This window comes from Carcharhinus amblyrhynchos, chromosome 5, assembly GCF_965287045.1.
Source record: "Carcharhinus amblyrhynchos chromosome 5, sCarAmb.v2.hapA, whole genome shotgun sequence".
NCBI classification, from domain to species: Eukaryota; Metazoa; Chordata; class Chondrichthyes; order Carcharhiniformes; family Carcharhinidae; genus Carcharhinus; species Carcharhinus amblyrhynchos.
The window spans coordinates 101,427,297-101,444,492 of record NC_137328.1 but is presented as its reverse complement, the minus strand read 5'-3'; the positions used below and the strand labels follow the sequence as shown (position 1 = coordinate 101,444,492).

Genomic DNA, 17,196 nt, shown 5'->3' with positions numbered 1-17,196 from the left:
GGAATTGCTTGATAGGGCAGACGCAACACGGTTTCATTAAAGGGAAGTCGTGTCTGACAAATTTACTGGAGTTCTATGAGGATGTGTCTAGGGCAGTGGATAGAGGAGAGCCGGTGGATGTGGTCTTTCTGGATTTTCAGAAGGCGTTTGACAAGGTACCTCACAAGAGGTTATTGCAGAAGGTCAGGGGACATGGAGTTGGGGGTAGGGTGTTAGCGTGGATAGAGGATTGGCTGTCAAATAGGAGACAGAGAGTGGGGGTCAATGGGTGCTATTCGGATTGGCGGTTGGTGACTAGTGGGGTGCTCCAGGGGTCGGTGCTGGGGCCTCAGCTATTTACCATTTATATAGATGATCTGGAGGAGGGAACCGAGTGCAGGGTGTCGAAATTTGCTGATGACACCAAGATTGGGGGAAAGGCAAATTGTGCGGAGGGTGTGGAGAGTCTGCAGAAGGATCTAGATAGGCTGGGCGAATGGGCCAGGAAATGGCAAATGGAATTTAATGTTGGCAAGTGTGAGGTGGTCCACTTTGGTAGGAAGAATGGTAGGAAGGACTATTACTTATGGGGCGAAAAGCTGCAGCAGGCGACGGTGCAGAGGGACCTCGGGGTCCTTGTGCCTGAGTCGCAAAAGGCCAGCTTGCAGGTGCAGCAGGTGGTCAGGAAGGCGAATGGGATGCTGGCCTTCATAGCGAGGGGGATTGAATATAAAAGTAGGGAGGTCTTGCTGCAGCTGTATAGGGCATTGGTGAGGCCGCAGCTGGAGTTCTGTGTGCAATTTTGGGCGCCGCACCTGCGCAAGGATATTTTGGCCCTGGAGGGAGTGCAGAGGAGGTTTACTAGGCTGATACCGGAGTTGAGGGGATTGAGCTATGAGGAGAGGCTGAATAAACTAGGCTTGTACTCGGAGTTTAGAAGAATGAGGGGAGATCTCATTGAGACGTATAAGATGATGAATGGGATGGATAGGATAGAGGTGGAGAGACTCTTCCCGCTCAAAAAAGACAGTAGGACTAGGGGGCACAGCCTCAAGATAAAGGGGAGGCGGTTTAGAACGGAGTTGAGGAGGAACTTCTTCACTCAAAGGGTGGTGAATCTCTGGAATTCTGTGCCCGTTGAAGTGGTGGAGGCTGCCTCGCTAAATATTTTTAAGAAGCGGGTTGATGGGCTCTTGATAAGAGAGGGGATTAAGGGTTATGGGGAGAGGGCGGGAAAGTGGAACTGAGCCACGACAGATCAGCCATGATCTTATTGAATGGCGGGGCAGGCTCGAAGGGCTAGATGGCCTACTCCTGCTCCTATTTCTTATGTTCTTATGTTTGTGTGGTTAAATAACATTGAAATGCTAAATTTCAGTTAAACCACTAGATGGTGCCGATTCATTGCAGAATCCAAGCAAGGTGCAGTTTAAGGACTTGTTCCAGCGTAATATCCGACAGCAGTCTTGTAGAATATAACTAGGCGGCCAGTTACACACTTGAAATTAATAAATTGTTATATGAATGCTGGGCTTCTCATGGAACCCATGATATGGAGATGCCAGCATCGGACTTGGGTAAACACTGAAGTCTCAACACCAGGTTTATTTGGTAGCACTGTGTTTCTTACTGTGTTTACCGCAGTTCAATGCTGGCATCTCCACACAGAAAGCTAGGTACTTATGATGGAAGACAGCTAAGGTTAGGCAACCTATCATGTTTTGGTGTATGTATTCTTGAAAACACACAAGATGTTCTTAATCAGGAAGCCAGCTCCTTCAGTGGCACAGTGGTTACCACTGCTGCCTCACAGAGCCAGGGATCCGGATTTAATTCCCAGTTTGGGTCACTGTGTGGAGTCTACACCTTCTCCCCATATCTGCATGGGTTTCCTCCCACAGTTCAAAAGACATGCTGGTTAGGCGCATTGGCCATACTAAATTCTCCCTCACTGCGCCCGAACAGGCGCTGGAGTGTGGCAATTAGGGGATTTTCACAGTAACTTCATTGCAGTGTTAATGTAAGCCTACTTGTGACTAATAAATAAATTTAACTTGTGACAGTAATAAATAAATTTAAAGCTCCTCCTCCCATTATTTGACATCCCTCTTGTCAGTTTCCTTCCTCCTCGTCCTCAAAGTGATGCTGATTTGTGTTGGGCTATGATTTGGTGAATAATGGCTGTTTAAATTTTTCATTCTTCATGGGTAACATGTTGACAAGCTATCCAATCACATTCAGATATATTATATTCTATCTTTATCCTTTGACTAAAATCCATACTATTAGCTTTATTGTTCTTCTGTCTGTCTATTGTCTCTGCATCTACTCTGACTTGGATCAACAAGTTCTGCGCTGTCTTCCACGTCAATCTTTTATGATTTGATTTTTTTGTTGTCACGTATTGGGATACAGTGCAAAGTACTGTTTCTTGTACGCTATACAGATAAACACATTGTTCATAGAGTATATAGGGGAGACTGTGCAGTTTTAAGAGCGTGGGATGAGAATAAAAGATGAAATTACAGATTATGCTGGGACAGCTTGCAAGAAGTCGCCTAGTTCTGGTGTTGTCGTCTTGAGAAGCCGGGGGAAGGTTTGAGGTTGGTTCTGTTTGGTTTGTTCATCTGGAGGGAAAGTGCTCAAAGTTTGAACTTTACTCTGGTTTTGATCTGTATTTTGGAGATGTCTTGTTCTATTTCCCTGGAGATCCTACTCCCAAATTTGCAGATGAGCAAGTGAGGAGTGATCTTGTAGGGTCATACATTGGAAGATTCTTTTAAAAATGTAGAAAGCGCTATGTTTGATATCATCTTAAGAAGATGGGACAAATAAATGATTAGAGAACTCTGATGGTTAATTAATTATTGTTTGCTAAATTGAGCTAATGCTCAACAGGCCAGTGTGTGCCTTTCAGCTTTGCTCAACATAATTAATATTGAGTACAACAGAAGATTTCAGAACTGCTTCAAATTCAAAAACACCTTCTGGAGATCATGTTCATGAAGGCTTGTTTATCGTCTTGAGTGCCGTGATGGGATGTAAGGGGGAGAGGTTCAAAGATTCAACACAAACAGTATAAGACAACAATCATTTCCTGAACCATGTCCTTGAACATATCCAAGGGTTGGTAGAAAAGTAAGTTGTCAAGAGGACAAGGAGTTACATAAGGGATTTAGATTGGTCAAGTAGCCAAAAATTTGGCAGGAAGAATGTAAGTGCGTTAAAAGCTAGTCGGAGAAGGTACACTCAACTGTTTCCTGAGTTGAACAAGTTGCAATGAAAGATTAAGCAGGTTGGGCCTATCTATACCCATTGGCGTTTAGAAGAATGAAAGATGGTCTTATCGAATCATATAAGATCCCGAGGAGACTTGAGAGGATGTTTCCCTTGTGGGACATTCTAAAACTAGGAGGCACAGTTTAAAATTTGGGCATTTCCTATTCAAAACTGAGCTAAGGAGAATTTTTTTCTGATGTGTTAGGCTGTGGAATTCTCTCTTCCAGAGATTATTGGTGGCTGGGTCTGTGAGTACATTCAAGGTAAAGCTAGACTTTTAATTAGCCAGGGTTATGGGACACAGACAGGAAAGTGGAGTGGAGGTCACAATCAGATCAGCCATGATCTGATGGCAAAACAAACTTCAGGGGCCAAATGGCCCGCTCCTCCTAATTCTTATGTTCTGTGCATGTTTCGCATATTCATTGTACAGCTGCAAACCTTTCTCATGCTATTCCATGGCAGGTATTTGGATAAGACTACTGTAATGAAACATTGTCCAAATTCATTTTTTTCTCCCCTTGGCTGACTCAGTTCTCTTTCTCCTATGATAGATTCATTAAAGTCTTGAATTTAAGTTAGCATTACAATTTTTTTCAAGAGTTTTGGAAAAAAAATGAACCTGATTGTATAAATAGCAAACGAGTGAATAATCAACCACACACTTAGGAAACAGCATTTCACAATGTTGGGTTTGGTAGATTTTTTTGATCAAAATCTTTGACTTTCCAGCTGTACAAACTGAACTGTTGGAGTATCACAAAATGTCAACATATTGTAAAACCTTGTTCCAGCAATGTGATTGAAGCCATGGAATTCTTTTACCAATATAAAGACAAGTTGAGTTTGATAAAACCACTTTCGTTTCTAAGCTTCTCCATTCATTTGGCATGTGTTTTGTGCAAAAAAAAAAGTGCTGTGAATTATGTGATGATGTGCGAAATATTCTTGTACAAAATAGTATTTGGAGCTGACAAACTGTTCACCTCCTACCATGTATCAGCTCTCATTTCAGCCCTTCACAACGAAGAAATAACTTGCATTCCATTTTGTAGTTAATGACAAACCTTGGATAGAGATGTTGCCCCCTTAAGTTGTTGCTGTCATATAGTTATTTTTGGATAAAATTGTATTTGTAAAGATATTCTCCTGATCTTTTGAATCATTGCTGAAAGAGTGTGTAAGTCTGTTCCATGGTTAGAGAGTGACCATTTTGTACAGATTATTAACGTGGTTGTTTTGCTTATCATGTTTACTGACCCTTTCCTGCTCAATTAAAAATATACTTCCTTTAGTCCATCGAAGCATTGGAAATTTCATGTACTATTGAAAATAAATTTCAAAACTCATCCCATAAGGGGAATGAGGAAATATACTCTATCTTTGTGCATGTGATGAATATTTCATGGAAATTAACCTGGATATGTTTAAAAAAAAGTTAAATTCAACACGCATCTTGAATAATTTATGATACAAATTATGGGTACATTTTGAAGACTAAAAATTAATCCGACACTCCATGTGGCCTGTGGATACATATCAGATCGAGTGCATCTTAACATATTGTTAAATGCTTTATTTCAAAAGTGATGAACATCAATTTGTGATATTATTGAGCCTGTGGTGTATTGGGAGAGCTGTTGTGCTTTTTTTTTGTGGACAAGATGAGTTTTACACCACTACTTAAAATTCTACAAATTTCTCCGTATGATAAATGACTACAAGAAAAAAAAATGCACTTAATATAATTAAAAATGTTGATTTCTGAAGCAGACTTCCAGGGGACACTATCAATAGATAAGAGTTTAACAAATACTAAGGAAAATAGGTGGAAATATTTGTGCAAATTGAAAACTAATTTGAATTGATGTGTTTTGAAATATATTGAATACGTTACTACTGGAAAGCTTTATAACAGCAAGGACAAACACCATTTTCAACACTAATTTTTCCTTTGGTGGAATTAAATATTCAGAAAAATAATTGATAACCCTGTGCTGACTAATGAAGGTCAGGTTTATTCAGCTCTGTTAAGCTCCTGAATCTTTACGAGTTTTATCTGTTCAAGGAACAAATCCTGAAACTGCGATTATCCAGTTTCACACCCACTAAAAACTGCAAAAAATATTGTGCCATTTAGCTGGTGTGGTCATGTTCTAACCTAGATAACTATAAACTTTTAATTTAAACATAATGAAATTTTGACATTTTTCAAAGCGCTTCATAGGGACATTATCAAAAAACATTGACACAGACAAAAGGAGCTGTTTGGACAGACAACCAAAATCTTGGTCAGAGGTTGGTACTGCAGTGTCCTAATGGAGGAGAGAGAAACATAGAGAAGTGAGCAGTTAATGGGAAGAAATTCCCGACTTGTTGGGAAACCTGTTTAATAAACCTGGCAATGGAGCTGAACTATGTAGAGTGGCAAACTTTTGACAAAGATCAAAAGTTTCAATGTAATGTCAACTTAATTGTTTACTTGGTAAATTTGAATGACATCTCTTGCATATGTGATACAAAAACCAAATAATTTGGTAATGAGCCATGAATGATTTGAAGAACCTGAGCACCCAGCAGGTTAGAATATGCAACTAATCAGCTAAATGAAGCAACATTGTTTGCAGGGTTTTTAGCGGGTGTAAAACTAGGTGAGGGGGATGTACTGTGGTACAACGGTTAGCACTGCTGCTTCACAGTGCCAGGGACCCAGGTTCAATTCCAACCTCTGGCCACTGTCTGTGTGGAGTTTGCATCTTCTCCCCATGTCTGTGTGCGTTTCCTCCGGGTCCTCCTGTTTCCTCCCACAATCCAAAGGTGTGTGGATTAGGTTGATGGGCCATGCTAAATTAACAATAGTGTCAGGAGGATTAGCAGGGTAAATATAAGGGGTTACGGGACTGGGACCTGGGAGGGGCTGTGGGTGGTGCAGACTCAATGGGCCGAACAGCCTACTTCTGCAGTGTCGAGATTCTGTGATGCAATAATGCTGCTAAAAGTGATGTGAAAAGTGGTAATGTAAATGTATTGGACTTCAGTACAACAAGCTCTTGGTGCATCAAATTAACTACTGTTAAAAATCTATTTGGAACACAGGGTAGGCTGATCCCAGAAACTAACAAAAGGAAAATATTTAAGGGAGTGGTTTGGTTAAAAATTCACTCTTGTTAAAATGAAAGGATTGAATGGCATTGAAAACCAGTGTTAGGGGAAGGGTGTTACAATGTACAAGGAATCTGGTACTTGGAGGAATGGGTTACATTGTAGTGGGTAAAATCAAGCTGAAGGTGGAGTTGTAAATGTAGGTTTTACAATGTATATTTGGTGATCAAAGGTGATTGAAGGGGGGTAGTAGTTACCTTTGAATGTTAAAGGAAAGCTGTTTGTCTGGATCTCAAACAGAATTGTTTATCAGCAGTGTACAATTTGAGTACAACTGGATGAATCCAGGTTTTTACTCTGTGAGGGGTACACTGTGAATCTGGATAATCACAGTTTCTGAAGATTTGCTCCTTGAATAGGTAAAACTAGTAAAGGTTCAGATGCTTCTGGTTACTAACCAAGCTGAATGAACCTCACCTTCATTCATCAGCACAGGGTTATTTATTTTCCTGGAAATTCAATTCATCCTTCGGTCGGCTGCAGTAATAATTTAGTTACTGTTTCAAAGCGGTGCATTTGTCATTATTTGTATACGGGAGACTAAATGGGAAGAAGAAAAGTAGACTTTGGTTTGCCACGTATTGTGGGAGTATCAATTAAGAAGCTGAAAGGTGAATAACTGCATGTCCTCTGGACTTGAACAAAATTTTATGTGGTGACTAATTTCTCCTTTGATACCTCTGCACAAAGCAAAACAGGAGATTCTCCTTGGAACTGAAATTACTGAAGAGTATTTGACAGGTGACATTTTGCTTTGATATTGTCATTCTAAACACTCATTCAAGCACTTGAAGATGTCGCACCTCTGCTTTGTATGCTGTTGAGTCATAACAGCCCCTTAATGCAGAATGCTTTTTCAAAAAGTCCCAAGCTCCAGTGAAAGTAGTTTGCAGATTTGCAACACTAGTTTATCAGGTGAATAGCTGAACCATGCACGCCAAGAAGGTCCCAGGTTTAAATCCTTGGCTAAGTTGTCTGAGGAGAATCAAAAAGGATGCATCATATCTCTCAGCAAATGTTGTTCCAATCTGCCAAAATTCCAATGTCCAGACACTCCTACTGAACATGTCATGTCGTGGGCAGGATTGGAGGTGAATGTGATTAGCCTGCCAATGATTGCACTCACTGCTTACACATGAATAAATACTAAGATAAAAGAAAATTACTGCAGATGCTGAAACATGAAATAAAAACAGAAAATGCTGGAAAATCGCAGCAGATCTGACGGCATCTGTGGAGAGAGAACAGAGCGAATATTTTACATCTAGATATAAGAACATAAGAACATAAGAAATAGGAGCAGGAGTAGGCCATCTAGCCCTTCGAGCCTGCCCCGCCATTCAATAAGATCATGGCTGATCTGTCGTGGCTGAGTTCCACATTCCCTCCCTCTCCCCATAACCCTTAATCCCCTCTCTTATCAAAAACCCATCAACCCGCGTCTTAAAAATATTTAGCGAGGTAGCCTCCACCACTTCAACGGGCAGAGAATTCCAGAGATTCACCACCCTTTGAGTGAAGAAGTTCCTCCTCAACTCCGTTCTAAACCGCACCCCCCCCCCCCCTCTTATCTTGAGGCTGTGCCCCCTAGTCCTACTATCCTTTCTGAGCGGGAAGAGTCTCTCCACCTCTATCCTATCCATCCCATTCATCATCTTATACGTCTCAATGAGATCTCCCCTCATTCTTCTAAACTCTAACGAGTACAAGCCTAATTTATTCAGCCTCTCCTCATAGCTCAACCCCCTCAACTCCGGCATCAGCCTAGTAAACCTCCTCTGCACTCCCTCCAAGGCCAAAATATCCTTGCGTAAGTACGGTGCTCAAAACTGCACACAGTACTCCAGCTGCGGCCTCACCAATGCCCTATACAGCCGCAGCAAGACCTCCCTACTTTTATATTCAATCCCCCTCGCTATGAAGGCCAGCATCCCATTTGCCTTCGTGACCACCTGCTGCACCTGCAAGCTGGGTTTTTGCGACTCATGCACAAGGACCCTGAGGTCCCTCTGCACCGTCGCCTGCTGCAGTTTTTCGCCACGTAAGTAATAATCCTTCCTACCATTATTCCTACCAAAGTGGACCACCTCACACTTGCCAACATTAAATTCCATTCGCCATTTCCTGGCCCATTTGCCCAGCCTATCTAGATCCTTCTGTAGACTCTCCACACCCTCCGCGCAATTTGCCGTTCCACCAGTCTTGGTGTCATCAGCAAATTTCGACACCCTACACTCGGTTCCCTCCTCCAGGTCACCTATATAAATGGTAAATAGCTGAGGCCCCAGCACCGACCCCTGGGGCACTCCACTAGTCACCATCCGCCAATCCGAATAGCATCCATTGACCCCCACTCTCTGCCTCCTATTTGACAACCAATCCTCTATCCACGCTAACACCCTACCCCCAACTCCATGTCCCCTGACCTTCTGCAATAACCTCTTGTTTGTCAGAGTGGTGTTGTCCATGAATAAATACTGTTTCATTTACTGATGATGGTGCTTCATCCAAAATTCCTGAGACAGCCACTACTCTGTCTGCTTGTGCTCAGATTACACCTCAGAACGTATTTTTCTGAAGCAGAATCAGTGTGTAACTTAATCAAGTATTCATCCATTTGGAGTTCCCATCAACTGTTTTCTTTAGTGATAAAACCTTGCACACATGTTTTTAGTGATTGTTTTGTTAAATATGCGCTCTAGTGCAATTTGTAGCACGATAGGGTAGGGTGATGCAGTAATATTGTCACTGGACTAATAATCCAGACACCCATGGTAATTCTCCGGGGATCAGAGTTCAAATCCCACCATAGCAGATGATTATGGGTCCTGACAATATTCCAGCTATAATCCTGAAGACTTGTGCTCCAGAATGTGCTGTGCTCATAGCCAAGCTGTTCCGAAACAGCTAAAACACGGGCACTTAACCAGTGTGAAAAATTGCCCAGCGTGTTCCGTATAGAAGAAACGGGACAATTCCATCCTTTGAATTTTGAAATCTGCTTTTGGAAGCAGATATAATACTGAGTTTTAAGGAGTGTCTGGACAAATACATGAATAGGGTGGAAATGGAGGGATATGGTCCCTGGAAGGGTAGGGGGTTTAGTTTAGATGGGTGGCATGGTCGCTGCAGGCTTGGAGGGCCAAAGGGCCTGTTCCTGTGCTGTAATTTTCTTTGTTCTTTGAATATACTCTTGATCATCAACAATTTTATCAAATGGCACTGAGTCAGCAATAACCTGCTCATGGACACTCAATTTGGTTCTGCCAGGGTCACTCAGCTTCTGACCCCATTACAGCCTTGGTTCAAACAGGGACATAAGAGCTGAATGCCCGAGGCATAGTGAGCGTGATGCCCTAGATATCAAGACAGCATTTCACCGAGTATGGCATGAAGGAGCACTAGCAATAGGAATTGAGGGAAAACCCTCCGCAAATTGGAGTCATACCCGGCTTAAAGGAAGAATGATTTTGGTGGTTGGAGGTCAATCATCTTAGCTCCAGGGCATTGGTGCTGGAGTTCCTCAGGTTAGTGTCTTCAGCCCATCTATCTTCAACTTAGTCGTCAATGACCGTACTTCATAAGGTCAGAAGTGGAGATGTTCGCTGATTGCATAGTGTTCACCATTCGCAATAACTTGGATACCGAAACAGTCCATGTCAAAATGCAGCAAGAACTGGACAATATCCAAGACAGAACTGATAAGTTGCAAGTAATTTCCATGCCACAAGTGCGAGGCAATGACCATTTCCAATAAGAGAGAATCTAATCATTGCTGCTTGATATTCAGTGGCATTACCATTGCTGAATCTTCCACTATCAACATTTTACCACTGACCAGAAACTGAATTGGACTAGTCATATAAATATTGTTCCTTCAAGAGCAGGTCAAAGACTTGGAATCCTGTGGCATGTAACTTGCCTCTTGACTTCCTAAAGCCCGCCCACCATCTACGAGGCACAAGTCAGGCTATGATGGAATAGTTTCCATTTGTCTGGATGAATGCAGCTCCAACAGTACTCGAGCAGTTCAGCATCTTCTAGGTCAAAGCAGCCTGCTTGTGCAAGGGGTAGCAATCAATCATTTACTCCCTCCGCTATCGACAGACAATGACAGCCATGTGCACCACTGCAGGAACTCAAAGGCTCCTTAGGCAGCACCTTCCTAATACATTACTGCAATTCTAGATTGACAAGGACAGCAGACACCTGAAAACACCACCTCAAAGTTCCCCTCCAAGTCACTCACCAACCTGACTTGGAAATATACTGCTGTTCCATCATTGTCACTGGGTCAAAATCCTGGAACTCCTTCCCTAACAAGATTGTGGATGCATCTACACCACATGGACTGCTGCAGTCCACATAGGCAGCTCACCACCACCTTCTCATGGGCAAGTTGGGATGGGCAATAAATGCTGGCCAAGCCAGTGACACATTCCATAAATTAATTTTTAAAAAACACAGTATGGCAAGGGAAGATTGAATTCTATTTTACTTGGCCCATTTATGGCTTTACTGAAAAAGGTCATAACAGTTCCTTTAGGGAAGTCATGTGGAGGAATTCCCCACAGTTTGATCAAAAATATTGTTAAGATTTATTAAAAAAATGATTTTTGTTGAATTGGTCTTCTATTGTTCAAAGATGATTTGACAATAACCTTTGCATTACCTAATTGGGTAAATAGGGGAGGAGAGAAGTTAAGAATTTATTTCTATTCTTTTAAAATTAATCATCTCTAGACTGAGAACCAACCATATTTTGGGATTGGCTCTGTTTAATCAGCAACTAAAGGAACAGTGAGTTATTTCCTTTCTGTTCACCCAGTGGCATGTACTGTTGAGTTGTAAGCTGGTCTGTTATGAAAGTGCTAACAAAGCACAGGACCTAGAAGATTTGCAGTGTGTTACTCGAGGCAATGTTGCTGTGATACTTGATGTCCTGATTTACCGAGTTGTCTATTCTGGAGGGTAAGGGAGGAGCAAGGTGATAGGCAACATCTTGAAAATAGATGTTTTAGACTGAGAAAGAGAGCAAACTGTTTTGAACAAGACACGTTAAATTGAAAATTGCTTCAGATTTTAAAAGATATATTTAATTTATTAACTTTGATCAAATTCCCTACGAGTTATGGAATGCTGAATGATTATCAGAAGGGCTGTTCTGACACAGTTTGCAGTTTCTGCATAAATACATTGTGTGCTTTCATTCTGTGACACTTGACAATTTGTAAACTGTTTGCTGGGGCTGTTCACTGGATTATTTTAATTGGTATTTCAGCTTTCATTGAAACTTTAAAGTATTACGCAAAGTTTTACATGTAATAAGATAACGAAACATCTCATTTTATTCTCTGTTCCACACATTCAAAACAGTCAAGGTTAAGAAGTTATGGATTGGGACAGGAAGTGGAATTGTCATTCGAGAGTTCCAAACTTGATTGCTAAGTGCTGCTGCACCTTGTTGATAGGCAAAGAATGTTTGCAAAGGGAAACAATTCGTAGATATGGCCAAATGTTTTAGTGAAAGTACAGTGAGTTAATCCATTTGGCAATGCTTCTTTTGTTTGCCTGTAATGTGGCTGTTGGTATACAGTGGCATTGCACTTGCTTAGCAATATCCCAGCAGGAGCGAATTTGACAGAAGTAAAATTAAGGCTTATTCCAGGCCTGAGACCTGAGATTTTGGATGCCATGGCTCTAGTGAAGAATGTACTGGTGGTTGCAGATAGTCTTCAGCTATCACTGAGCATGCAGCAGACTGCGGAAGAACAAGGCCTGACAGATGTTAACAGTGGAAGTGAACAGCAATTGATTGGGTATGTGTCAGCACTCAAATGTTAGTATTGTCATTACATTAAAGTTAATGGCCTGGAGCTTCTGCTTTGTGGCATTGGTTTTCTCAATTCAACCAAGGTCTCGGAATTTTGAACATGAGAACAGACCTCAACCATACAACTGGCGTCACCAGCCATTGGAAGTTTCCGCTAACTATGCTTGTTTGTTTTCCAAAATTTAAACCGGTTCTTTTTGGTGCAAGGGCACAAATAGCAATATTTAAAAAGCTTCTGTATGTAATTATTTTAAACTGTAAAATATACAGTACTCCAATATAATTAGGGAATGTTTCTGTATATTTTAAAGTTTCTGCCATGATTCAGTGGCAGCAGATTTATTTGTAGGTCCACAAGGTTGCAGGTTCAGGCTCTGCTCCAGGACTTGAACACAAAACGCAAAGCTGTCACTCCAGTGCATTACTGAGGGAATGTTGCAGTGCCAGATGTGACATCTTTTGTTGGTGTTAAATCGCGATCCCATCTGCTTGCTCAGGTGGATGTAAAATATCCCATGGCGCTATTTCAGCAAAGATCATAGACATTCTCTTGGTGTTCTGGCCAATTTTTATCCCTCTTTGAACGTCACGAAAGAACAAAATTATCTGGTCATTATTGCATTACCATTTATGCAAGTTGCTATGTGAAAATTGGCTGTTGCATTTTCTGCATCACAGCAGTAACTATAGACCAAAAGTGCTTAATTGGCTGTAGAACTGCATTTGAGATGTCTGATCATGAGAAACACAACATAAATGAAATTTTTATACTTGTACGTTATGCTCAGGTGGTGAATTGACACTGGTAGAAAATGCTTCTTTTGTGATGAGCTCGTTTTAACCTGTAGTAATCAGATTGTATGTCTGTTGGTAAATTTATTTATTAGACACAAGTAAGGTTTACATTAGCACTGCAATCAAGTTACTGTGAAATTCCCTAGTCAGCACACTCTGGCACCTGTTCGGGTCAATGCACTTAACCAGCATGTCTTTCAGACAGTGGGAGGAAACTGGAGCATCTGGAGGAAACCCATGCAGACACGGGGAGAACATGCAAACTCCACACAGACAGTGACCCAAGCTGGGAACTGATCCTGGGTCCCTGGTGATGCGAGGCTGCAGTGCTCACCACTGTGCCACCATGCTGCCCATGATATCAATATGGGCTTAAGCAGGAGCACTTGGGATGCACCCATTTAGCTGATTACACCTATAGCTGAAACTGCAGTCATGTTTACAATAAATCCCTTGGACCTAGTACTTACTGAATCTTTGCCTATGATGACAGGAAATGTTCTACTAAATAGGTAAGCAATCTTTCAAAATGTTTCTGCTTGAGCCATTACTTTTTGAATAATATGTTGATCAAGAAATGTTTTGAGACTTGAATGACTTTTTCATAGGCACACGTGGTCAATATTTAGATCTGTAAAGAAACTGTCGAAGTAATCAGTGAGACAAGTCTGACTTGTTTCACAAACACATTAAATGCGGTTTGAATTTTTTTTAAATGTTGATATTTCTGATCTATTTTACAACCCAAAAGAATTTTGTTCCATCTGTTATAATTGAAATAATAGATATTAATCTTACTTTGCTTCTTTTAAAGGGCCTGATTCACCCTCAAATTTCCAGAATTATTGGTTTAGGTTTTGGGCTTAGTCGCCGGTAAATTCACATTGCGTATTGTGGTAGCGTTTTGTTTAGCAGCAAAGTCTGGAGAACTAAAGTTGCTGGAGAAGAGCCCATAATTTCCTTAATTTAAAAGTAGTTTGTTTGGTAGTACTGAACCTGAGTATTGCTGAAGAAAGGAGTCTATTTAATAAAAACATTTTACCTCGTACTCGTCAGGGCTAAATGGCCTGAAGAGCGAACCTTCAAGAAAATTCCAGCTGAGTATTTTAGCACCATTAAGGTGCACAAGTACCTTCACTAGAATACATTTTGCGATAAAGTAGTGGAGATTTTTAATTCAGCTCTTCTTCGCTTTTAGTTTGAGTACAAACAGAGAATTTATTTTCATTGTTGTGCTTTCTTTTGTGTGGTTGAATATTCTGAATGCGAATAGTTGCAATTGTAGAAATGTGCAGGAGTGATGCTTGTCCCCTAACTTTTGTTTGTGCTTATTTTAATTACTATGTTTTCATTTTTCAGGAATGAAGATCTTCATGAAATGTTGGAGAGCAATAAGGATGCGCTTAAATTGGAGGCTATGAAGAGAATTGTTGGGGTGAATGATATTTAATTTCAGTATAGAATGATGTTTTAATTTCAGCTTCAATAGTTACAAATCTAAGTTGCCTACAGGTTAGTTTTTGGAGGTATAATTTGGTAATTGTGAAGCACAGAAAGAAATGACACACCAACTAAGGCACAGATCTTTAGGAACTGTATGTCTGTGTTGAATTGCTGTAAGACATGCCATGGGACTGGTTGCCACATGCAAAATCTTGCGCAGTTAGCTCCAATCTTGAAATTAGTTTGTTGGGAATTGGTACTTCTTCATTCTGATGTTGCAGCATGGACCTGACTCACTATAAAAGCAACTGTAGCAAATAAGTTGGAAACTGAGGGAAAGCTCCATAATCGTACATGAGTTGAGCCATTTTAAGCCAGTGTTCAGTTAGTTTTGAATGTTCTTCTGGAATGGAAATGCGAAAGCCTGATCAGAGTTTATAACTCAGACGGGGTATATGTATTCAGATTTGGATTTTAGTAAGTGTTTCTCGTGTTTGAATGCCATCACTGTGGTAATGTTACTGGATTTGTAATCCAGAGGTTAGTCGATGCTTCAGAGAAATAAATTCAAATCCCGTTATGCAAACTCAAGAATTTAAATAAAGTTGAAGTAAATCTAAAGTTTAAAAAAATTAGTTTCAGTAATGGAAATAATGAATTTGCTGGGTTCATTAATATACTGAAATCTGTTGTCTTTGCCAAGTCTTGACCAAATGTGACTCTAGATCCACAGCAGTGTTGTTGACTCCTTGGTGAACCTTTTTTTAAAAGCTCTGCTTCGACAACAAGTGGAGTGTTGCACCCAGTTCTAGTCGTGACATTTTAGGAAGGATGTGAAGGTCCGTGAGTGAGTGTAGCGGAGCCTAACCTGAATGGTTCCAAGGAAGATAAATTTTAGCAACAAGGTTAGGTTGGAAAAAAGCATGAAGAAAAAAATTAGAATGAAAGAAGGCTAGCTAGAAATACAAAAATAAATGGTAAGAGTTTCTACAAGTATGTAAATAGGAAAAGCATGGCTAAATCAAGTGTTGATCGTCTTGACAGTTTAACTGGGCACTATTAATGAAAAAACGAAAAGTAAAGTTAATTAGTCGCAAGTAAGGCTTACATTAACACTGCAATGAAGCGACTGTGAAATTCCCCTTGTCGCCACACTCCAGTGCCTGTTCGGGTGAATGCATCTAACCAGCATGTCTTTTTGCCTGCGGGAAGAAACCGGAGCATCCGAAGGAAACCCACACAGACATAGGGAGAACATGTAAACTCCACACAGACAGTGACCCAAGAGAATTGAACCCGGGTCCCTGGCACTGTGAGGCAGCAGTACTAACCGCTGTGACACTGTGCCACCCAAGTGTGAAGTGTTGAATAAGTATTTTGTCTGTCTTTACTGTCGAAGACTTAGAATATTTCCCAAATAAACTTGAAAATTAAGTGGTGAAAGGGTGGGAAGAACTCAAAATTAAAAGCAATACCAGAGAAAATGTATTGGACTGATGGGCTAACAAATTCCCAGAACCTGATGACCTACATCCTAAGGCTTTTTAAAGAGGTGGCAGTAGGGATCGTAGAGTCGTTGGTTATAATCTTCCAGATTTCCTTGGATTTTGGAAGAGCCCATGGAAATGGGGAAATAACAAATGTAACACCTTTGCTCAAGAGAGGAAGGAGACAGAATGCAGGAAACTGTAGGATAGTTAACGGAGCATCTGTCATAGGGAAATTGCTAGAATTTAATATTGAGAAGGTTATAAAGAATACTTAAATCATAATGGGATCAGTCAGAGGTTTTGTAAAAAGGAAATCATGTTTAACTAATTTATTAGTCTTATGAATAAGTAACAAGCAAGGTGGATTAAGGGGAAACGTACAGATTTGTGTACTTGAATTACCAAAAGACATTTGAAACATGCCACGTCAAAGGTTACTAAACTAAATAAGAGTTAATAATTGGAGTGATGGGGTAACATATTAGTGTAGATAAAGGTTTGATTAGCTAGCGCAAAGCATCGAGTAGGGATAAATAGCATGTGCATCAGTATGGGGCCTCAAGTATTTACAATCTGGACCAATGACTTTGAAGGGACCGAATATATCCAAGCTAAATTTGCTGATGACATGATAGGTTGAAGAATAATTGTTCAGAATCTATCAAAGGAAATGCAAAGGTTAAGTAACTGGGAAAACATTGGCAGATATAGTATAATGTGGGAAAATGGAGGGAGATTGCTAGATATAGTGATAGAGAGGGACCTGGGTTTCCTATCCCTGGAATCTCAAAATGTGAATGTGTAGGTATAGCAAATAATTAGGAAGGCAAATGGAATGTTTTTTTTTGCGAGGGGAATGAAATAGACAAGTAGCAATGTTTACTGCAGCTGTAGGAGCCTTGGTGAAACCTTATTTGTAATAGTCGTGCAGTTTTGGTCTCCTTGATGGAGAAAGCATTTAAATTAACAGCAGTTGGAGAAGCCTGACGACTCGAGTGAGCCTTCCTGGGATGAACAAGTTAAGTCCATTGGAGGTAGAACAATGAGAAGTGATCTTCTGAGAAGATAAAGGGGAGGCGGTTTAGAACGGAGTTGAGGAGGAACTTCTTCACTCAAAGGGTGGTGAATCTCTGGAATTCTCTGCCCGTTGAAGTGGTGGAGGCTGCCTCGCTAAATATTTTTAAGAAGCAGGTTGATGGGTTCTTGATAAGGGAG

The 17,196-nt window shown here is 40.7% G+C and overlaps 1 protein-coding gene across 4 annotated transcripts in view; it reads left to right on the top strand.

The window, feature by feature from the left end:
• ap3b1a (adaptor related protein complex 3 subunit beta 1a) overlaps window positions 1–17,196 on the top strand; it is a 257,978-nt gene that overhangs the window by 21,987 nt on the left and 218,795 nt on the right. For 3 of the 4 annotated variants that reach the window (XM_080189336.1, XM_080189334.1, XM_080189337.1), the window contains exon 2: window positions 14,408–14,483. In XM_080189336.1, the coding sequence (XP_080045462.1) occupies window positions 14,408–14,483 (76 nt within the window). Of the gene's footprint in view, window positions 1–11,261; window positions 12,240–14,407; window positions 14,484–17,196 lie in introns of those variants that run through there. The other variant, XM_080189335.1, reaches the window with a different exon arrangement.